Raw genomic sequence first — 24560 nt, 5'->3', positions numbered from 1 at the left:
CTGGTGCCATCCCTGTAGCGATTGAGGTATTAAAGGCAAATGGCTACAACCAGCCGGCAGTGGAACTGGAGGAATTTATCAAATGTAAGTTGTCGAGAATGGAAATTGTCAAAACAAGTGACTTCTCTTGTCCAAATGATTTTATTAAAACAATGTGGAAAAGCTGGGGAAGCAAACAGCAATTGGTTTAGTTACACACAAAAAACATTGAATATGCAACTATCTATTACGAACTATGTAGAAATATGGAAAATAAAGGGAAATTGTTAGTTTCACTTTCACTTTCACGGACGTGTGTAAACCAGGCCAGGCTGGCTTTGGCGGTGCTAATAGATAGAAATAGAAAGAAAATACGTTTCTAAGTTAAATTCACCTATTATAAGTCTGAGTGGAGATACATTCTGTACAAATATTGTTTCTGTAGCTGTTTCTGTAGATCATGTTGTCACCCTAGGCTGGATATTTTAGTTTTAGCCCAGTCCATCTGGTTGAGCTAATTACTCAATCATGAAGGTATTGTGAAGATGAACATTATTTTTAATGAGGAATTTAAATTAGAATTCAATAGACTTTCAGCTGACTTCCTGAATTGAAATGGAATTGACCCTAAAGTCTGGTGGTCAGGTTCAGGATAATACCTGGTCAGTTCACTCATCTTGTATCCCCGATCTGAAATGAATCAGTCCCTCCCTATATTCAAGGTTAAAGATGATTTAAGAAATAGGACTTAGCTGATCATTAGCTGGTGTAAATGCAGAACGGATGAACTTCAACCTGCCATAAAACTGTCTTCACTTCACCAACACTGGTTTGGTCATAGACTACATAGCACAACACAACCGTCATAGACTAGATGAATGTCCCTTTTTGTTTCCCATACAAGGTGCTGCATCAGTGGAGAGGCCACAGGCTGATTGCAGTCAGACATCTTCAGCAGCAGACACTCTGACGTCTGTGCGGCCAAAGTTTGTGAACGGAGTATCAGGCCCAAATCTTGACTCTCTACTGGACAAACTTCAACTAGAGAAAGTGATGAATCCACATGAAGCAGAGGCAGTAATGTCTAAAGTGATAAGGGCAGACAGAGCCCGTGCCATCATTGACATGGTTATCAGGAAAGGCCCAAAATGCAGTTTGATAATGAAAAACATTGTAATTGAATTGGACCCCTATTTTTGCCAAGACATTGGCTTGAACTGAAAATGTGTTATAATAGGCCTCAGCTTAGCTGTTAAATGTTTTCAGGGTCATAATAGTGATTTAAAAATGTACTAAATCATGTTTTTATAAGATTTTCCTGCGTTTGTTAATCTTTTATACCAGAGAATAAATGTATTTTCAAAAGTTGCAGTGAAGTTATTTTCTACTGAAAATTAGAACACTTCTGGACACTTGCACATTATGTGCCACACCCACATTGGGTCAACATTGCATTTGTGAGTGCACAGGAAAGACAGTAATAAATCATGAAAGCCGTGAAGTATGAAATTCACCTTCTGTAATAATGCAGTTATAATGCAGAAATACAGTAAATCTCAGAGTATTCTTTTCACAATCACAGGAAGTTTGAAGTACGGTCACAGAGAGAACACCACACTAACCTTGGATAGTGAAGTTGAGCTATACTAAAAACATAGGCTACATGTTATTTTGTTAACTGGAAGCCCAAAAACAGTAGAACCGAGTTAGGAAACAACTTGTGTATGTAGGTGAACTGTCTTGGTATCATGCTATCATGTTATTTCCTTTTCAGCCCCACCCTTCTCCTGAAGTATGCTCTAGCTCCCCCATGTGGACTTAAATTGGAATGGATGCACAAAGGAATACTTTTGAAAAAGGGTTGTGCAATGGTATGATTAGTTGGAGCCCATACCTTGGGTTCTATGGGTGGAATCTTAACTTGAGATCAGTGCACACAACTGCGACCATAATGAATCAGGGTCCATTTTCTGCTAGCCTCACTTTTAAGATTCGAGCAGCTCTCAATCTTCATTGCTTTCATTTAATTATGAATTACTTTGTCTCTTTGTCAATCATGTGTAGTATGTCATTCTGAACTATGATCTGAGCATATCCACACAAAATGTCAAGGTGTTACTTATTAAATGGCATCCTGCTTGCAGTCCTATATCTGAACCTTATGTACACAAGGGTTGTCATATTGCACATAGTATTGTTGCACATTATATGATGTGCTCTACACGTCCAGATAAGGTCGAAAATGTGTTGACACACTATACAAAAAGAAAACACAGACAGTCGTTCATACCCACATTTTAATTGATAGTTTCCTATTGCATTTTAATCACACTGGTACATTATAATGTTATGAATGCAAAGCACAAAAAAAAAAAAAAAAAACATAATGTTAAAACCAATATTTCTAATATATTGTAATATCGTATTGTATGAATAAGAGAGAGGGAGTGAGAAGCCTTGTAGATCAAAATAGGTCACGTGGCAGTGGTTCGCCCATTGATCAGTGCATGTTTCCCCCACAAGTGACCAGCATGCTCCATCGAGGTATCCTATGGTTGTCTAGTGGTGATGTTAGGATTGACTGTGTGTACCCTTGTCTAAATGTAAGGGGTATGGTTTGTGGACGGTGGGGTGGGGGTGGGGGTGGGGGTGGGGGTGGGGACGGCCCGGGGGCGTGCGAGGGATATCCCTTATTTTCGGGAAAATATCCCTTATTTTCAAATCCCAATGTTGACAGGTTTTCACCCCTAATCTCCGTTTTGCGCGTTCACGTGTAGCCTGGTCCAACCAGTGCTTTTACATTCATCATCGAGGTACAGCTTACCCTTTTTTTAGACATAGCTGAGTCAATCTATTTCATTTTGTGATGAAGTCATTTATTCGTTTTGCATAGTTATCGGTGAAGTAGGTTTCAAAGTCCGCGTCTCCTTTTTTACGCGTTAGCCGCTTGAAACTCAAACTGGGACGTGGCCAGATTTCTGTACAGCCTCCTCAGCCCAGTGAATGAATGAATGGTCTTCCATGAATGAATGAATGAGTGGGCCTCCAGCGCAGCGACCGCTTCGTCCACCTTGGAGCGCAGGAACTGTGGAGACTCCAGCATGCGGAGCAGGTCAGAGTTGTCCATCTCCAGCAGCATGCCAGTGACCTTGGGAGCGATGGGGTGCATGCTGTGGATAGATGAGAAACGCTCACCTGGAGGGAGGGGGAGAATAAATATCAGTAACAGTAATTATACTAACCTAATGGGGGATTCATTGAAACAAACAAATAGACTCGCCTATCATTTGCTTCAGGTCCTCATGGGGAACGGCAGCCAAAATGGAGTCAGTCCGAAGCTCCTCATGGATAGCAGGCTGCTTCATGGGGATCTGTGGCTGGGGAGCCATGTGCTGCAGGAGGTGTACACCAGCTGTGTACTTGTTACGGGGCACAGTGTGCATCCGTGCTGTAGCTGCGTCTGCACTGGCAGGGTGCTTTCTCAAGGCCTGGGTAGCTGAGAGGGAAGATAATCATTATCAAAGGGATATTTATGGCAAATGTTTGGATAGTGCTCTTTGGGGCAGGATTACTTCACTAAATATACTGACCCGCGCGCTGAGAGGTCATCATAGGGGGAACCAGGGAGGGCGTGGCCTTCATAGCGTTGAAGGTCTTAGGCCTGGTAGCCGACGGACACATGGCGTTGGTGGGCGTGTTCTGGAAGTGCTGAGGAGGTGTGTCTAGGAGATGAGTGGGTCTCAGCTGAGCCAGCTGGTTGGTGAAGTCCGGTGCAGCACAGTTCTGGGCCTGTGGAATGGCCGCCATGAAGAACCCAGGTGGGGGAGCAACCTGGTAGGGGTTGATGCCTGGGTTGGGAACGTTGAAGGTCTTAGGCCTGGTAGCCGACGGACACATGGCGTTGGTGGGCGTGTTCTGGAAGTGCTGAGGAGGTGTGTCTAGGAGATGAGTGGGTCTCAGCTGAGCCAGCTGGTTGGTGAAGTCCGGTGCAGCACAGTTCTGGGCCTGTGGAATGGCCGCCATGAAGAACCCAGGTGGGGGAGCAACCTGGTAGGGGTTGATGCCTGGGTTGGGAACGGCGCAGCCGCTGGCCGTACTCTGCACGTGCTGGTTGGTTGCGCGAGCCTGGCGCTCCTCCTTGCCCTGGGCCAGGGCCACGTACAGGGGCTTGGTGGCCACGATGCGACCGTTCATCACGGTCACGGCCTTGGTGGCGTCCTCGGGGGAGGAGAAGCACACGAAGCCGAATCCCTTGCTGCGTCCGCCCTCCGTCATCACCTTTGCGCTGGTGATTGTTCCGAAGTGGGAGAACTCTTTGTGCAGCTGCTTGTCGTCCAAACAATCGTGCAAGTTCTTGACATAAAGATTGACACCCTGGTAGAGAGAAACTGTGTTTTACTAAGATGTTTTTCATGCCTCAAATACATCAACAATGCTTACCAAGATTATGAGCTTTCTGATACAGTATTATGTTTGTTCATATACACACACACCTGGTATCTGGTCCTGTGGCCCTGATTTATATGCTCAAACTGGCGCTTCAGCACAGTCTGGCGCTCTCCTCTCTTCTGGGCACGGCCCACGTAGACCCGCCTCCCATTTAGCTCCTGGCCGTTCATCTCATCAACGGCCCTCTTGGCATCCTCATGCCTTGCGAAGTTGACAAATCCAAAACCCATGGATTTACCAGCGTCATCGGTCAAGGCACGGACACTCAGGACTGGTCCAAATCTTTCAAACCTCTCCTGAAGGCGTCGGTCGTCCATATCCTCTCCGAAGTTCTTGACATACACGTTGGTGAACTCTCCGGCCCTGGATCCGAGTTCAGCCTCTCGTTCTTTGCGCGTTTGGAAGAACACTTTTCTGACGAACACTTTTCTGCCGTTCAATAACGTGCCGTTGAGTCTCTTAATCGCTCTCTCAGCAGCCTCCTTGGTGTTATACTGCACAAAGCCATAGCCTTTAGCATTACCATTCGCGTCAGACGCTACCTTGCAGGAAAGGATGCTCCCAAACTCCGAGAACGTGTCGTAGAGGTGCTTGCTGTTGAACGTCTCCACTAAATCCTTAACGAAGATGTTGCCGACCCCACTGAATGTTGACGACCCCATCCATTGAATAGGCGCACTAGGATTCATGTCTTCGATTTTTTGGGGGAAAAGAACGAATAACGTTTATCTATCTAGCTCTTCACAGATGAATTGCAGGTAAATGAACGGCATGTGTACTCTAGCTGGATTCTAGAACTCCAGCTGCATGTTCTATGGTTGTCATCAATCACTTATGTTTTAGAAGAATTCTAACTTCAGACACTGTGACCTCACAGTTATAGCCAGGGTCCATTTTGTCAGCAAACCTATTTAGGGGTTCATGAGGAATTCCTTCTCCAGCAGATGTATTTAACATGAATAATAAAATTGTAGAGTTGACCTATATTCATCACAAATCATGTCATCGCAATCAGACAAGTTGAAATATGACTCAAAACTTCCAAGTAGCATAGAACAACTTATTATAGAAATTAATTAATAGAATTAATTAAACTAATTTGTTTGTTCATTTTCTACAACAACTGTTCAACGTAGAAACATACAGCACATTGTCACATGTTTAAATAACCTTTTTCTTATACATTACTGTGTATAGACATAAAGCTACAGATTTCATATATTGCTTCTAGCCGTTTCCCTTTTTCTTTTCAGTAAAACTCTTTTATGGTTTATGGATACCCAAGTGTATCAAAGTTAGCATTTTGGTGGCAAAAATACCAGAACTGTCCCATCTCAAATGCTTTGTAATACTGTTATAACTACAGTAAACAGATAATAATAATAATAATAATAATAATAATAATAATAATAACTTTTTATTTGTATAGCGCTTTTCCTGCAAACGTTGCAGCTCAAAGTGCTCCAATCATTAGATAATCATAATTTAATTATTTAGTCATTTAAAGGCAATATTAAAAAGATGGGTTTTTAGTCTTGACTTGAACATATTTGCTGAGGTTGCATCCCTAATGTAAACTGGCAGGAATTCAGTCAAATTTACATCACATTTAGATGAATTACATTTCTGCATTACCTCACTTTCGCTATGGTCCAATAAAACCACACCGTGGCTTTGGCTACTACACTCACTTTATTAGGAACACTATAGCCTACTACTGTAATACTGGGGCCTCCCTTTGCTCTCAAAACAGTCTCAATCCTTCGTGGCATAGATTCCACAAGATGTTAAACATTCCTTTGAGATTCTGGTCCATCATGACTTGATAGATTTTTCAGGTGCACTCTCAAGTTGTGAATCTCCCGTTCTACCACATCCCAAAGGTGTTCTATTGGATTCAGATCCGGTGATTGGGAAGGCCACTGTAGAACACTCAGGCTCTTTTTGATAGGGCCAAGGCAGGCAAGTTGCAAAATAGAGGCAGGTCAGTTAGGGTTTCAGCATTAAACATCACATCATGTTATGTAGGCATGGCTCTGTAAGTTTCGTTCTCAAGGGTTACATTTTCCAATTTCAATACGGACACAATGCTTAATATATAGTTGTATCCACTTAATAATCTCTTTAATCCAATGTTTAAAGTTATACAACAGCAACTTTTTATCTAAACGTTGCGACCGCGCGCAGAAGGGTCAGGAACGGCGCATCTTCGAGAACGATGTGGAGGATAAGGATGTTATTGACATCGTTAAACTTTTAATCACACGATTCACTGACGCTGGTGCCATCCCTGTAGCGATTGAGGTATTAAAGGCAAATGGCTACAACCAGCCGGCAGTGGAACTGGAGGAATTTATCAAATGTAAGTTGTCGAGAATGGAAATTGTCAAAACAAGTGACTTCTCTTGTCCAAATGATTTTATTAAAACAATGTGGAAAAGCTGGGGAAGCAAACAGCAATTGGTTTAGTTACACACAAAAAACATTGAATATGCAACTATCTATTACGAACTATGTAGAAATATGGAAAATAAAGGGAAATTGTTAGTTTCACTTTCACTTTCACGGACGTGTGTAAACCAGGCCAGGCTGGCTTTGGCGGTGCTAATAGATAGAAATAGAAAGAAAATACGTTTCTAAGTTAAATTCACCTATTATAAGTCTGAGTGGAGATACATTCTGTACAAATATTGTTTCTGTAGCTGTTTCTGTAGATCATGTTGTCACCCTAGGCTGGATATTTTAGTTTTAGCCCAGTCCATCTGGTTGAGCTAATTACTCAATCATGAAGGTATTGTGAAGATGAACATTATTTTTAATGAGGAATTTAAATTAGAATTCAATAGACTTTCAGCTGACTTCCTGAATTGAAATGGAATTGACCCTAAAGTCTGGTGGTCAGGTTCAGGATAATACCTGGTCAGTTCACTCATCTTGTATCCCCGATCTGAAATGAATCAGTCCCTCCCTATATTCAAGGTTAAAGATGATTTAAGAAATAGGACTTAGCTGATCATTAGCTGGTGTAAATGCAGAACGGATGAACTTCAACCTGCCATAAAACTGTCTTCACTTCACCAACACTGGTTTGGTCATAGACTACATAGCACAACACAACCGTCATAGACTAGATGAATGTCCCTTTTTGTTTCCCATACAAGGTGCTGCATCAGTGGAGAGGCCACAGGCTGATTGCAGTCAGACATCTTCAGCAGCAGACACTCTGACGTCTGTGCGGCCAAAGTTTGTGAACGGAGTATCAGGCCCAAATCTTGACTCTCTACTGGACAAACTTCAACTAGAGAAAGTGATGAATCCACATGAAGCAGAGGCAGTAATGTCTAAAGTGATAAGGGCAGACAGAGCCCGTGCCATCATTGACATGGTTATCAGGAAAGGCCCAAAATGCAGTTTGATAATGAAAAACATTGTAATTGAATTGGACCCCTATTTTTGCCAAGACATTGGCTTGAACTGAAAATGTGTTATAATAGGCCTCAGCTTAGCTGTTAAATGTTTTCAGGGTCATAATAGTGGTTTAAAAATGTACTAAATCATGTTTTTATAAGATTTTCCTGCGTTTGTTAATCTTTTATACCAGAGAATAAATGTATTTTCAAAAGTTGCAGTGAAGTTATTTTCTACTGAAAATTAGAACACTTCTGGACACTTGCACATTATGTGCCACACCCACATTGGGTCAACATTGCATTTGTGAGTGCACAGGAAAGACAGTAATAAATCATGAAAGCCGTGAAGTATGAAATTCACCTTCTGTAATAATGCAGTTATAATGCAGAAATACAGTAAATCTCAGAGTATTCTTTTCACAATCACAGGAAGTTTGAAGTACGGTCACAGAGAGAACACCACACTAACCTTGGATAGTGAAGTTGAGCTATACTAAAAACATAGGCTACATGTTATTTTGTTAACTGGAAGCCCAAAAACAGTAGAACCGAGTTAGGAAACAACTTGTGTATGTAGGTGAACTGTCTTGGTATCATGCTATCATGTTATTTCCTTTTCAGCCCCACCCTTCTCCTGAAGTATGCTCTAGCTCCCCCATGTGGACTTAAATTGGAATGGATGCACAAAGGAATACTTTTGAAAAAGGGTTGTGCAATGGTATGATTAGTTGGAGCCCATACCTTGGGTTCTATGGGTGGAATCTTAACTTGAGATCAGTGCACACAACTGCGACCATAATGAATCAGGGTCCATTTTCTGCTAGCCTCACTTTTAAGATTCGAGCAGCTCTCAATCTTCATTGCTTTCATTTAATTATGAATTACTTTGTCTCTTTGTCAATCATGTGTAGTATGTCATTCTGAACTATGATCTGAGCATATCCACACAAAATGTCAAGGTGTTACTTATTAAATGGCATCCTGCTTGCAGTCCTATATCTGAACCTTATGTACACAAGGGTTGTCATATTGCACATAGTATTGTTGCACATTATATGATGTGCTCTACACGTCCAGATAAGGTCGAAAATGTGTTGACACACTATACAAAAAGAAAACACAGACAGTCGTTCATACCCACATTTTAATTGATAGTTTCCTATTGCATTTTAATCACAATTGTACATTATAATGTTATGAATGCAAAGCACAAAAAAATAAAAAAAAACAACATAATGTTAAAACCAATATTTCTAATATATTGTAATATCGTATTGTATGAATAAGAGAGAGGGAGTGAGAAGCCTTGTAGATCAAAATAGGTCACGTGGCAGTGGTTCGCCCATTGATCAGTGCATGTTTCCCCCACAAGTGACCAGCATGCTCCATCGAGGTATCCTATGGTTGTCTAGTGGTGATGTTAGGATTGACTGTGTGTACCCTTGTCTAAATGTAAGGGGTATGGTTTGTGGACGGTGGGGTGGGGGTGGGGGTGGGGACGGCCCGGGGGCGTGCGAGGGATATCCCTTATTTTCGGGAATATATCCCTTATTTTCAAATCCCAATGTTGACAGGTTTTCACCCCTAATCTCCGTTTTGCGCGTTCACGTGTAGCCTGGTCCAACCAGTGCTTTTACATTCATCATCGAGGTACAGCTTACCCTTTTTTTAGACATAGCTGAGTCAATCGATTTCATTTTGTGATGAAGTCATTTATTCGTTTTGCATAGTTATCGGTGAAGTAGGTTTCAAAGTCCGCGTCTCCTTTTTTACGCGTTAGCCGCTTGAAACTCAAACTGGGACGTGGCCAGATTTCTGTACAGCCTCCTCAGCCCAGTGAATGAATGAATGGTCTTCCATGAATGAATGAATGAGTGGGCCTCCAGCGCAGCGACCGCTTCGTCCACCTTGGAGCGCAGGAACTGTGGAGACTCCAGCATGCGGAGCAGGTCAGAGTTGTCCATCTCCAGCAGCATGCCAGTGACCTTGGGAGCGATGGGGTGCATGCTGTGGATAGATGAGAAACGCTCACCTGGAGGGAGGGGGAGAATAAATATCAGTAACAGTAATTATACTAACCTAATGGGGGATTCATTGAAACAAACAAATAGACTCGCCTATCATTTGCTTCAGGTCCTCATGGGGAACGGCAGCCAAAATGGAGTCAGTCCGAAGCTCCTCATGGATAGCAGGCTGCTTCATGGGGATCTGTGGCTGGGGAGCCATGTGCTGCAGGAGGTGTACACCAGCTGTGTACTTGTTACGGGGCACAGTGTGCATCCGTGCTGTAGCTGCGTCTGCACTGGCAGGGTGCTTTCTCAAGGCCTGGGTAGCTGAGAGGGAAGATAATCATAATCAAAGGGATATTTATGGCAAATGTTTGGATAGTGCTCTTTGGGGCAGGATTACTTCACTAAATATACTGACCCGCGCGCTGAGAGGTCATCATAGGGGGAACCAGGGAGGGCGTGGCCTTCATAGCGTTGAAGGTCTTAGGCCTGGTAGCCGACGGACACATGGCGTTGGTGGGCGTGTTCTGGAAGTGCTGAGGAGGTGTGTCTAGGAGATGAGTGGGTCTCAGCTGAGCCAGCTGGTTGGTGAAGTCCGGTGCAGCACAGTTCTGGGCCTGTGGAATGGCCGCCATGAAGAACCCAGGTGGGGGAGCAACCTGGTAGGGGTTGATGCCTGGGTTGGGAACGTTGAAGGTCTTAGGCCTGGTAGCCGACGGACACATGGCGTTGGTGGGCGTGTTCTGGAAGTGCTGAGGAGGTGTGTCTAGGAGATGAGTGGGTCTCAGCTGAGCCAGCTGGTTGGTGAAGTCCGGTGCAGCACAGTTCTGGGCCTGTGGAATGGCCGCCATGAACAACCCAGGTGGGGGAGCAACCTGGTAGGGGTTGATGCCTGGGTTGGGAACGGCGCAGCCGCTGGCCGTACTCTGCACGTGCTGGTTGGTTGCGCGAGCCTGGCGCTCCTCCTTGCCCTGGGCCAGGGCCACGTACAGGGGCTTGGTGGCCACGATGCGACCGTTCATCACGGTCACGGCCTTGGTGGCGTCCTCGGGGGAGGAGAAGCACACGAAGCCGAATCCCTTGCTGCGTCCGCCCTCCGTCATCACCTTTGCGCTGGTGATTGTTCCGAAGTGGGAGAACTCTTTGTGCAGCTGCTTGTCGTCCAAACAATCGTGCAAGTTCTTGACATAAAGATTGACACCCTGGTAGAGAGAAACTGTGTTTTACTAAGATGTTTTTCATGCCTCAAATACATCAACAATGCTTACCAAGATTATGAGCTTTCTGATACAGTATTATGTTTGTTCATATACACACACACCTGGTATCTGGTCCTGTGGCCCTGATTTATATGCTCAAACTGGCGCTTCAGCACAGTCTGGCGCTCTCCTCTCTTCTGGGCACGGCCCACGTAGACCCGCCTCCCATTTAGCTCCTGGCCGTTCATCTCATCAACGACCCTCTTGGCATCCTCATGCCTTGCGAAGTTGACAAATCCAAAACCCATGGATTTACCAGCGTCATCGGTCAAGGCACGGACACTCAGGACTGGTCCAAATCTTTCAAACCTCTCCTGAAGGCGTCGGTCGTCCATATCCTCTCCGAAGTTCTTGACATACACGTTGGTGAACTCTCCGGCCCTGGATCCGAGTTCAGCCTCTCGTTCTTTGCGCGTTTGGAAGAACACTTTTCTGACGAACACTTTTCTGCCGTTCAATAACGTGCCGTTGAGTCTCTTAATCGCTCTCTCAGCAGCCTCCTTGGTGTTATACTGCACAAAGCCATAGCCTTTAGCATTACCATTCGCGTCAGACGCTACCTTGCAGGAAAGGATGCTCCCAAACTCCGAGAACGTGTCGTAGAGGTGCTTGCTGTTGAACGTCTCCACTAAATCCTTAACGAAGATGTTGCCGACCCCACTGAATGTTGACGACCCCATCCATTGAATAGGCGCACTAGGATTCATGTCTTCAATTTTTTGGGGGAAAAGAACGAATAACGTTTATCTATCTAGCTCTTCACAGATGAATTGCAGGTAAATGAACGGCATGTGTACTCTAGCTGGATTCTAGAACTCCAGCTGCATGTTCTATGGTTGTCATCAATCACTTATGTTTTAGAAGAATTCTAACTTCAGACACTGTGACCTCACAGTTATAGCCAGGGTCCATTTTGTCAGCAAACCTATTTAGGGGTTCATGAGGAATTCCTTCTCCAGCAGATGTATTTAACATGAATAATAAAATTGTAGAGTTGACCTATATTCATCACAAATCATGTCATCGCAATCAGACAAGTTGAAATATGACTCAAAACTTCCAAGTAGCATAGAACAACTTATTATAGAAATTAATTAATAGAATTAATTAAACTAATTTGTTTGTTCATTTTCTACAACAACTGTTCAACGTAGAAACATACAGCACATTGTCACATGTTTAAATAACCTTTTTCTTATACATTACTGTGTATAGACATAAAGCTACAGATTTCATATATTGCTTCTAGCCGTTTCCCTTTTTCTTTTCAGTAAAACTCTTTTATGGTTTATGGATACCCAAGTGTATCAAAGTTAGCATTTTGGTGGCAAAAATACCAGAACTGTCCCATCTCAAATGCTTTGTAATACTGATATAACTACAGTAAACAGATAATAATAATAATAATAATAATAATAATAATAATAATAATAACTTTTTATTTGTATAGCGCTTTTCCTGCAAACGTTGCAGCTCAAAGTGCTCCAATCATTATATAATCATAATTTAATTATTTAGTCATTTAAAGGCAATATTAAAAAGATGGGTTTTTAGTCTTGACTTGAACATATTTGCTGAGGTTGCATCCCTAATGTAAACTGGCAGGAATTCAGTCAAATTTACATCACATTTAGATGAATTACATTTCTGCATTACCTCACTTTCGCTATGGTCCAATAAAACCACACCGTGGCTTTGGCTACTACACTCACTTTATTAGGAACACTATAGCCTACTACTGTAATACTGGGTAGGGCCTCCCTTTGCTCTCAAAACAGTCTCAATCCTTCGTGGCATAGATTCCACAAGATGTTAAACATTCCTTTGAGATTCTGGTCCATCATGACTTGATAGATTTTTCAGGTGCACTCTCAAGTTGTGAATCTCCCGTTCTACCACATCCCAAAGGTGTTCTATTGGATTCAGATCCGGTGATTGGGAAGGCCACTGTAGAACACTCAGGCTCTTTTTGATAGGGCCAAGGCAGGCAAGTTGCAAAATAGAGGCAGGTCAGTTAGGGTTTCAGCATTAAACATCACATCATGTTATGTAGGCATGGCTCTGTAAGTTTCGTTCTCAAGGGTTACATTTTCCAATTTCAATACGGACACAATGCTTAATATATAGTTGTATCCACTTAATAATCTCTTTAATCCAATGTTTAAAGTTATACAACAGCAACTTTTTATCTAAACGTTGCGACCGCGCGCAGAAGGGTCAGGAACGGCGCATCTTCGAGAACGATGTGGAGGATAAGGATGTTATTGACATCGTTAAACTTTTAATCACACGATTCACTGACGCTGGTGCCATCCCTGTAGCGATTGAGGTATTAAAGGCAAATGGCTACAACCAGCCGGCAGTGGAACTGGAGGAATTTATCAAATGTAAGTTGTCGAGAATGGAAATTGTCAAAACAAGTGACTTCTCTTGTCCAAATGATTTTATTAAAACAATGTGGAAAAGCTGGGGAAGCAAACAGCAATTGGTTTAGTTACACACAAAAAACATTGAATATGCAACTATCTATTACGAACTATGTAGAAATATGGAAAATAAAGGGAAATTGTTAGTTTCACTTTCACTTTCACGGACGTGTGTAAACCAGGCCAGGCTGGCTTTGGCGGTGCTAATAGATAGAAATAGAAAGAAAATACGTTTCTAAGTTAAATTCACCTATTATAAGTCTGAGTGGAGATACATTCTGTACAAATATTGTTTCTGTAGCTGTTTCTGTAGATCATGTTGTCACCCTAGGCTGGATATTTTAGTTTTAGCCCAGTCCATCTGGTTGAGCTAATTACTCAATCATGAAGGTATTGTGAAGATGAACATTATTTTTAATGAGGAATTTAAATTAGAATTCAATAGACTTTCAGCTGACTTCCTGAATTGAAATGGAATTGACCCTAAAGTCTGGTGGTCAGGTTCAGGATAATACCTGTGTTATGGTAGCACTAGCTAAAGAGTCAAGTGTGGCAGAACCCCAGAACAGACGGACACAAGAGGCAAATTAATAATAAAAGGATTTAATAAAAATGAGGGACAAAAGAATAACCCTACTCTAACGGGGCCTAAGTGGGGGGAATGTGTGGATGCCAGAGAACTGGATAATGTAAATGAGGTGTGAGTGGAACTGTACTCTATGTGTCTGGGTGTGTGTGTCTAGCGTGCAAAACTAGTGTGGTGTAGATATGTAGATGAGTGAAGTGTTGAAATATGTGCGTGTACTAACCAGTCCAGAGCAGAGAGGGGGAATAGTCGGCAGGCAGGCAGACGGGGGGGTTAGGCAGGAGGAGTAGGCGGCAGGCAGGCAGGGGTTAGGCAGGAGGAGTAGGCGGTAGGCAGGCAGGGGCATAGGCAGGAGGGGTGGTCGTTAGGCAGGCAGGGACATAGGCAGGAGACGTAGTCGATAGGCAGGCAGGAGGTCTAGGCAGGGGGGGGGAGGCAGGTTCCACATGGGTCAAAATAATCAAGCGTCGGAGGAAGGTCTCTGGGGCTCTTTATAGGGCTGCCTCCTCCTGAGTTGATAGCTGGACCCAGCTGTCTCCACTTGAGCCTGATGAGGCTCAACGAGCGCCAACGAGGCAGAAGGGGGCGGAGCCGAAGAGGGATTCACAACAGTACCCCCCCCCTTAGGGGAGGCACCTGACGACCGTCCTGGAGCGTCCGGGTGGGCCCGATAAAAATCCTCCAGGAGTGTGGGGTCGGCGAGGTAGGACGGGGGCACCCAGCTCCGGTCTTCGGGGCCGTAACCCACCCAGTCCACCAGATACTGGAACCCCCGTCCCCTACGGCGGACAGCCAGTAGGCGGTCAACCGTCCACACCTGGTCGCCATCCTTCAGGACCCGGGGAGGTGGGGGGGCTGGAACGGGGGGGGACAGGGGGCTAGTGGAAACAGGCTTGAGGAGGGACACGTGAAATACTGGGTGGACCTTGAGAGCAGGGGGAAGGTTTAATCGAACCGCTGCAGGGTTAATAATCCGGTCAATAGTGTAGGGCCCAACATAGCGGGGATTTAGCTTACGGGAGGAGGTCTGGGCGGTCTGGAGGGGCAGGTCCCGGGCCAACAGCCAGACCTTCTGGCCGGGACGATAGGCCGGGGCTGGCACCCTCCGCCGGTCGGCACAGCGACGGGACCGCTCAGTGGCCCGCAGCAGAGCGGTCCGGGTGGTCCTCCAGATGCGCCGACACCGGCGGAGGTGGACCCTGGTGGACGGGACTGCCACCTCCAGCTCCTGTTGGGGAAAGAGAGGAGGTTGATAGCCCAAGGAGCACTCAAAAGGGGACATACCCGTGGCGGAGCTCTCCATGGTGTTGATGGCATACTCCACCCATGGTAGGTACTTGGCCCAGGAGGCGGGGTTGCTGGTGGTGACACAACGCAGGGCTGCCTCCAGGGCCTGGTTGGTCCGCTCGGCCTGTCCGTTGGACTGCGGATGGTATCCAGAGGTGAGGCTGACCGAGGCCCCAATTCCCTTACAGAAGGCCTGCCACACCTTGGAGATGAACTGGGGGCCCCGGTCGGACACAATGTTGTGGGGAATGCCGTGGAGCCTCACCACATGGAGCGTGAGGAGGTCAGCAGTCTCGGCCGCGGAGGGGAGCTTGGGAAGGGCGACAAAGTGGACAGCCTTGGAAAACCTGTCCACAATGGTTAGGATGGTGTCCTTACCCTTGGATAAGGGGAGCCCCGTAACGAAGTCTAACGCGATGTGGGACCAAGGACGACCGGGGATAGGGAGGGGACATAGGAGGCCCGAAGGAGGACGATGGGAGGCCTTACTTCGGGAGCAGATGGTGCAGGCACCCACAAACTCCTTAACGTCCCCCCGGAGTGTGGGCCACCAAAAACGTCGGCTGATAAACTCCGCTGTCCGGTGGGAGCCAGGGTGGCAGGCAAAGTGACTAGAGTGCCCCCACTCTAGCACTTGCGGCCGGACAGTGGAGGGAACAAAAAGTCTGTGCCGGGGTCCGGTACCTGGGTCCGGCTCGGCACGCTGGGCCTGTCTGACCACCGACTCGATGGCCCAGGTGACGACACCTACCACCCGGGTAGGGGGGAGGATGGTGTCTTGGGTCACCGGCATATCCGGGGACTCCCCCGGGAACAGCCGGGAGAGGGCGTCCGCCCTGACGTTCTTTGACCCCGGGCGGTAGGTGAGGGTGAAGTCGAATCGGCTGAAGAACAGGGCCCAGCGTGCCTGTCTAGGGTTAAGCCTTTTTGCCGTCCTCATATAGGTCAAGTTCTTGTGGTCAGACCACACTAGGAACGGCAGCTTAGCCCCCTCCAGCCAGTGCCTCCACTCTCCGAGGGCAGCGTGGATGGCCAGCAACTCCTTGTTGCCCACATCGTAGTTCCTCTCGGCAGGGTCAAACCGGCGAGAGTAGTAGGCACACGGGTGGACCTTCTGGTCCTCCTCCGACCGCTGGGTGAGAACGGCCCCGACGCCCGTGTCTGAAGCGTCTACCTCCACGATGAACTGCCTGGCTGGATCCGGGTGGGCCAACACCGGCGCGGTCGTAAAGAGGCCCTTCAGGGTGGAGAAGGCCGCCTCAGCCTCAGGGGTCCAAGAGAACGGGCGAACGGTGGAGGTACAAGCAGTGAGAGGGGCCGCCACCTGGCTAAACCCCTTGATGAACCGCCGGGTAAACCCGGCGAACCCGAGGAAGCGCCGGAGTTGTGTTCGGTCGGTGGGTCGTGGCCACTCTGCCACCGCCTTAATCTTAGCCGGGTCGGCGCGCATTTGCCCTTCCTCCACGACGTTACCCAGGTACGTCACAGAGGAGGAGTGGAAGACGCATTTCTCCGCCTTGACGAAGAGGCGATTCTCCAGGAGCCGTTGTAGGACCAGGCGCACGTGTTGGTGGTGTTCCTCCATGGTCGGGGAAAAGATCAGGATATCATCCAGGTAAACAACCACGAAAACATTTATCATGTCCCTCAGCACGTCATTGACCAGCTCCTGGAAGACTCCGGGGGCATTGGACAGGCCAAAGGGCATGACCAGGTACTCGAAGTGACCGAGGTGGGTGTTGAACCCGGTCTTCCACTCGTCCCCCTCCTTGACCCTAACCAGATGGTAGGCGTTGCGGAGGTCAAGTTTAGTGAACACCCGGGCGTGAGTGAGTGGCTCGAAAGTGGAACTCATAAGGGGGAGTGGGTATTTATTCTTAACAGTGATGGTGTTTAAACTACGAAAATCTATACAGGGCCTCAGGCCACCATCCTTCTTCGCCACAAAGAAGAAGCCCGCCGCGAGGGGGGAAGACGATGGTCGAATTACACCCGAGGCTAGGGACTCGGCTATATAATTGCGCATTGCCTCCTTCTCCGGGACCGAGAGGTTGTAGAGACGACCCTTGGGAAGGGCTGCCCCGGGAAGGAGGTTGATGGGACAATCATACGGCCGGTGAGGAGGAAGTGAAAGGGCGCGGTCCTTACTAAACACCATGGCCAGGTCAAGATACGTAGAGGGGACACCAGTGAGGTCCGGGGGAGAGACTACGGGCCTGGGACCGCTGGACGGAGAGAGGGCGGAGCGTAGGCAGTTGGCATGACAGGGGATGCTCCAGCCCAAAATCCGCCCAGTGGTCCAGGAGATGTGGGGATCGTGTCTCTCCAACCACGGCCTACCTAATACAAGGGGTGCAGTGGGGGCGTGGAGGACAAGAAAACGTGCCGTCTCGACGTGATTACCGGACATGGTGAGGGTGAGGGATTCCGTGCTGTGAGTGATCCTACCTAAGGGCCTACCATCGATGGCTTGGGGGAACAAGGCATGGTCGAGGGGAACGAGCGGGATGCCGGCCTGACGAGCGAGGGAGATGTCCATCAAGCACTCGTCGGCCCCGGAATCAATGAGGGCGCCGGCAGAAAAGGACTCCTCACCCCAGGAGAGGGTGGCTGGGAACAGCCGGTTGTGGTTCTTGATGGGTTGGGGGATCGAGGCACGGCTCACCAAAAACCCTTCCTTTAGTGAGCCGGGTCTTTTGGCCGCGCCGGGCAGGTTCGGAGGACGTGTCCGGGTCTTCCGCAATACAGGCACAGCCCGCCCCGCATTCTCTGCTCTCTCTCTTCCTGAGAGAGGCGGGACCGGCCGACCTGCATGGGCTCCTCTGCTGACTCAGAGGTGGACGGGGCTGGGGAGAGCATGGGAACCCGAGGGGGCAGGGCCGAGTGGGCGGCCGCAAAACGGGGGAGAGAGGACGTGCGGCTGGGGACCGAGTGAGGGGGCCCCACGGCGCGTTGACTGCGCTCCTGGCGGCGCTCCCGCAGGCGCTCATCCATTTGTAGGGACAAGGTGACCAGTTCTTGAAGGGAGCCTGGGCGGTCCCGGACGATAAGGTCCTTCACCGCCTCACTCAGACCCCGCCGGTAGGCGCAAAGGAGCGCTATGTCTCCCCACCCGCTGTCGGCGGCGAGGATCCGGAACTCTAAGGTGTAGTCCGCGACGGTCCTGGAGCCTTGCCGGAGTTCCAGCATCCTGGAGGCGGCGTCCGCGCCGTCAGAGGGGTGGTCAAACAAAAAGGAAAACTCCCGGCGGAACGCCTCGTAGTCCTGGGCAAGATGTGGGTCTCTGCCCACCACGGCTATGGCCCAGTCTAGAGCCTTGTCCACCAGGAGGGACATAATGAAGGCTACTTTAGCCTCTTCTGACCCATACTTGGACGGTTGGAAAGCAAAAAAAAGTTCGCACTGGGTCAGGAACCCTCTGCCCAGATCAAAGTTCCCTCCAAAGGGTCGAGGGGTAACCAGGTTGGGCTCGGGTTGGGCGGGAGCTCGCCCTGGGGGGGCTGGAACCCCCGGTGAATCAGCAGGGGGAGCAGGGACTGCAGCTCCTCCAGGGAGCGTGTTCAGCCTCAGCTGGATGGAAGCCACCGCAGAGACTAGAGTGCCCATCTGGACAGCAAGGGAGGCGAGAGCAGCTGAGGCGGAGGTGGACGACTTCTGGAGCTCAGCGATGTTACCCTGAACGGAGGGGAAAGCCTTACACAACTCCGCCTGGAGGGACGCGAGCTCGGCCGCGTGGGCGGAAACAAGCTCGTCAACTGAATGGGACACTGGGTTGGGCTTAACTGCGGGCGTCTGCCCCGAGGTGCTGCCTTGACTCATTTTGGCTTGATTATTCTGTTATGGTAGCACTAGCTAAAGAGTCAAGTGTGGCAGAACCCCAGAACAGACGGACACAAGAGGCAAATTAATAATAAAAGGATTTAATAAAAATGAGGGACAAAAGAATAACCCTACTCTAACGGGGCCTAAGTGGGGGGAATGTGTGGATGCCAGAGAACTGGATAATGTAAATGAGGTGTGAGTGGAACTGTACTCTATGTGTCTGGGTGTGTGTGTCTAGCGTGCAAAACTAGTGTGGTGTAGATATGTAGATGAGTGAAGTGTTGAAATATGTGCGTGTACTAACCAGTCCAGAGCAGAGAGGGGGAATAGTCGGCAGGCAGGCAGACGGGGGGGTTAGGCAGGAGGAGTAGGCGGCAGGCAGGCAGGGGTTAGGCAGGAGGAGTAGGCGGTAGGCAGGCAGGGGCATAGGCAGGAGGGGTGGTCGTTAGGCAGGCAGGGACATAGGCAGGAGACGTAGTCGATAGGCAGGCAGGAGGTCTAGGCAGGGGGGGGGAGGCAGGTTCCACATGGGTCAAAATAATCAAGCGTCGGAGGAAGGTCTCTGGGGCTCTTTATAGGGCTGCCTCCTCCTGAGTTGATAGCTGGACCCAGCTGTCTCCACTTGAGCCTGATGAGGCTCAACGAGCGCCAACGAGGCAGAAGGGGGCGGAGCCGAAGAGGGATTCACAACAACCTGGTCAGTTCACTCATCTTGTATCCCCGATCTGAAATGAATCAGTCCCTCCCTATATTCAAGGTTAAAGATGATTTAAGAAATAGGACTTAGCTGATCATTAGCTGGTGTAAATGCAGAACGGATGAACTTCAACCTGCCATAAAACTGTCTTCACTTCACCAACACTGGTTTGGTCATAGACTACATAGCACAACACAACCGTCATAGACTAGATGAATGTCCCTTTTTGTTTCCCATACAAGGTGCTGCATCAGTGGAGAGGCCACAGGCTGATTGCAGTCAGACATCTTCAGCAGCAGACACTCTGACGTCTGTGCGGCCAAAGTTTGTGAACGGAGTATCAGGCCCAAATCTTGACTCTCTACTGGACAAACTTCAACTAGAGAAAGTGATGAATCCACATGAAGCAGAGGCAGTAATGTCTAAAGTGATAAGGGCAGACAGAGCCCGTGCCATCATTGACATGGTTATCAGGAAAGGCCCAAAATGCAGTTTGATAATGAAAAACATTGTAATTGAATTGGACCCCTATTTTTGCCAAGACATTGGCTTGAACTGAAAATGTGTTATAATAGGCGTCAGCTTAGCTGTTAAATGTTTTCAGGGTCATAATAGTGGTTTAAAAATGTACTAAATCATGTTTTTATAAGATTTTCCTGCGTTTGTTAATCTTTTATACCAGAGAATAAATGTATTTTCAAAAGTTGCAGTGAAGTTATTTTCTACTGAAAATTAGAACACTTCTGGACACTTGCACATTATGTGCCACACCCACATTGGGTCAACATTGCATTTGTGAGTGCACAGGAAAGACAGTAATAAATCATGAAAGCCGTGAAGTATGAAATTCACCTTCTGTAATAATGCAGTTATAATGCAGAAATACAGTAAATCTCAGAGTATTCTTTTCACAATCACAGGAAGTTTGAAGTACGGTCACAGAGAGAACACCACACTAACCTTGGATAGTGAAGTTGAGCTATACTAAAAACATAGGCTACATGTTATTTTGTTAACTGGAAGCCCAAAAACAGTAGAACCGAGTTAGGAAACAACTTGTGTATGTAGGTGAACTGTCTTGGTATCATGCTATCATGTTATTTCCTTTTCAGCCCCACCCTTCTCCTGAAGTATGCTCTAGCTCCCCCATGTGGACTTAAATTGGAATGGATGCACAAAGGAATACTTTTGAAAAAGGGTTGTGCAATGGTATGATTAGTTGGAGCCCATACCTTGGGTTCTATGGGTGGAATCTTAACTTGAGATCAGTGCACACAACTGCGACCATAATGAATCAGGGTCCATTTTCTGCTAGCCTCACTTTTAAGATTCGAGCAGCTCTCAATCTTCATTGCTTTCATTTAATTATGAATTACTTTGTCTCTTTGTCAATCATGTGTAGTATGTCATTCTGAACTATGATCTGAGCATATCCACACAAAATGTCAAGGTGTTACTTATTAAATGGCATCCTGCTTGCAGTCCTATATCTGAACCTTATGTACACAAGGGTTGTCATATTGCACATAGTATTGTTGCACATTACTCTACATTACTCTATGTGCTCTACACGTCCAGATAAGGTCGAAAATGTGTTGACACACTATACAAAAAGAAAACACAGACAGTCGTTCATACCCACATTTTAATTGATAGTTTCCTATTGCATTTTAATCACAATTGTACATTATAATGTTATGAATGCAAAGCACAAAAAAATAAAAAAAACAACATAATGTTAAAACCAATATTTCTAATATATTGTAATATCGTATTGTATGAATAAGAGAGAGGGAGTGAGAAGCCTTGTAGATCAAAATAGGTCACGTGGCAGTGGTTCGCCCATTGATCAGTGCATGTTTCCCCCACAAGTGACCAGCATGCTCCATCGAGGTATCCTATGGTTGTCTAGTGGTGATGTTAGGATTGACTGTGTGTACCCTTGTCTAAATGTAAGGGGTATGGTTTGTGGACGGTGGGGTGGGGTTGGGGGTGGGGTCGGCCCGGGGGCGTGCGAGGGATATCCCTTATTTTCGGGAAAATATCCCTTATTTTCAAATCCCAATGTTGACAGGTTTTCACCCCTAATCTCCGTTTTGCGCGTTCACGTGTAGCCTGGTCCAACCAGTGCTTTTACATTCATCATCGAGGTACAGCTTACCCTTTTTTTAGACATAGCTGAGTCAATCGATTTCATTTTGTGATGAAGTCATTTATTCGTTTTGCATAGTTATCGGTGAAGTAGGTTTCAAAGTCCGCGTCTCCTTTTTTACGCGTTAGCCGCTTGAAACTCAAACTGGGACGTGGCCAGATTTCTGTACAGCCTCCTCAGCCCAGTGAATGAATGAATGGTCTTCCATGAATGAATGAATGAATGAGTGGGCCTCCAGCGCAGCGACCGCTTCGTCCACCTTGGAGCGCAGGAACTGTGGAGACTCCAGCATGCGGAGCAGGTCAGAGTTGTCCATCTCCAGCAGCATGCCAGTGACCTTGGGAGCGATGGGGTGCATGCTGTGGATAGATGAGAAACGCTCACCTGGAGGGAGGGGGAGAATAAATATCAGTAACAGTAATTATACTAACCTAATGGGGGATTCATTGAAACAAACAAATAGACTCGCCTATCATTTGCTTCAGGTCCTCATGGGGAACGGCAGCCAAAATGGAGTCAGTCCGAAGCTCCTCATGGATAGCAGGCTGCTTCATGGGGATCTGTGGCTGGGGAGCCATGTGCTGCAGGAGGTGTACACCAGCTGTGTACTTGTTACGGGGCACAGTGTGCATCCGTGCTGTAGCTGCGTCTGCACTGGCAGGGTGCTTTCTCAAGGCCTGGGTAGCTGAGAGGGAAGATAATCATAATCAAAGGGATATTTATGGCAAATGTTTGGATAGTGCTCTTTGGGGCAGGATTACTTCACTAAATATACTGACCCGCGCGCTGAGAGGTCATCATAGGGGGAACCAGGGAGGGCGTGGCCTTCATAGCGTTGAAGGTCTTAGGCCTGGTAGCCGACGGACACATGGCGTTGGTGGGCGTGTTCTGGAAGTGCTGAGGAGGTGTGTCTAGGAGATGAGTGGGTCTCAGCTGAGCCAGCTGGTTGGTGAAGTCCGGTGCAGCACAGTTCTGGGCCTGTGGAATGGCCGCCATGAAGAACCCAGGTGGGGGAGCAACCTGGTAGGGGTTGATGCCTGGGTTGGGAACGTTGAAGGTCTTAGGCCTGGTAGCCGACGGACACATGGCGTTGGTGGGCGTGTTCTGGAAGTGCTGAGGAGGTGTGTCTAGGAGATGAGTGGGTCTCAGCTGAGCCAGCTGGTTGGTGAAGTCCGGTGCAGCACAGTTCTGGGCCTGTGGAATGGCCGCCATGAAGAACCCAGGTGGGGGAGCAACCTGGTAGGGGTTGATGCCTGGGTTGGGAACGGCGCAGCCGCTGGCCGTACTCTGCACGTGCTGGTTGGTTGCGCGAGCCTGGCGCTCCTCCTTGCCCTGGGCCAGGGCCACGTACAGGGGCTTGGTGGCCACGATGCGACCGTTCATCACGGTCACGGCCTTGGTGGCGTCCTCGGGGGAGGAGAAGCACACGAAGCCGAATCCCTTGCTGCGTCCGCCCTCCGTCATCACCTTTGCGCTGGTGATTGTTCCGAAGTGGGAGAACTCTTTGTGCAGCTGCTTGTCGTCCAAACAATCGTGCAAGTTCTTGACATAAAGATTGACACCCTGGTAGAGAGAAACTGTGTTTTACTAAGATGTTTTTCATGCCTCAAATACATCAACAATGCTTACCAAGATTATGAGCTTTCTGATACAGTATTATGTTTGTTCATATACACACACCTGGTATCTGGTCCTGTGGCCCTGATTTATATGCTCAAACTGGCGCTTCAGCACAGTCTGGCGCTCTCCTCTCTTCTGGGCACGGCCCACGTAGACCCGCCTCCCATTTAGCTCCTGGCCGTTCATCTCATCAACGACCCTCTTGGCATCCTCATGCCTTGCGAAGTTGACAAATCCAAAACCCATGGATTTACCAGCGTCATCGGTCAAGGCACGGACACTCAGGACTGGTCCAAATCTTTCAAACCTCTCCTGAAGGCGTCGGTCGTCCATATCCTCTCCGAAGTTCTTGACATACACGTTGGTGAACTCTCCGGCCCTGGATCCGAGTTCAGCCTCTCGTTCTTTGCGCGTTTGGAAGAACACTTTTCTGACGAACACTTTTCTGCCGTTCAATAACGTGCCGTTGAGTCTCTTAATCGCTCTCTCAGCAGCCTCCTTGGTGTTATACTGCACAAAGCCATAGCCTTTAGCATTACCATTCGCGTCAGACGCTACCTTGCAGGAAAGGATGCTCCCAAACTCCGAGAACGTGTCGTAGAGGTGCTTGCTGTTGAACGTCTCCACTAAATCCTTAACGAAGATGTTGCCGACCCCACTGAATGTTGACGACCCCATCCATTGAATAGGCGCACTAGGATTCATGTCTTCAATTTTTTGGGGGAAAAGAACGAATAACGTTTATCTATCTAGCTCTTCACAGATGAATTGCAGGTAAATGAACGGCATGTGTACTCTAGCTGGATTCTAGAACTCCAGCTGCATGTTCTATGGTTGTCATCAATCACTTATGTTTTAGAAGAA

At 47.6% G+C, this 24560-nt stretch overlaps 1 protein-coding gene across 1 annotated transcript in view; it reads left to right on the top strand.

Annotated features, from left to right (window-relative positions):
* LOC308172272 (pre-mRNA-processing factor 40 homolog A-like) overlaps positions 1 to 15769 on the top strand; it is a gene marked incomplete at both ends in the record, with an annotated part of 36441 nt that extends 20672 nt beyond the window's left edge. The window contains one exon of the mRNA XM_080550783.1: positions 15615 to 15769. Coding sequence (XP_080406909.1) covers positions 15615 to 15769 — 155 coding nt within the window. The remainder of the gene's footprint in view (positions 1 to 15614) is intronic.
* Positions 15770 to 24560: the final 8791 nt, after the last annotated feature.

Source organism: Nansenia antarctica, assembly GCF_963989245.1.
Source record: "Nansenia antarctica genome assembly, contig: SUPER_16_unloc_1, whole genome shotgun sequence".
Classification (NCBI taxonomy): domain Eukaryota; kingdom Metazoa; phylum Chordata; class Actinopteri; order Argentiniformes; family Microstomatidae; genus Nansenia; species Nansenia antarctica.
The sequence above is the reverse complement of the archived record's forward strand: the minus strand, read 5'-3'. Positions and strand labels throughout refer to the sequence as shown.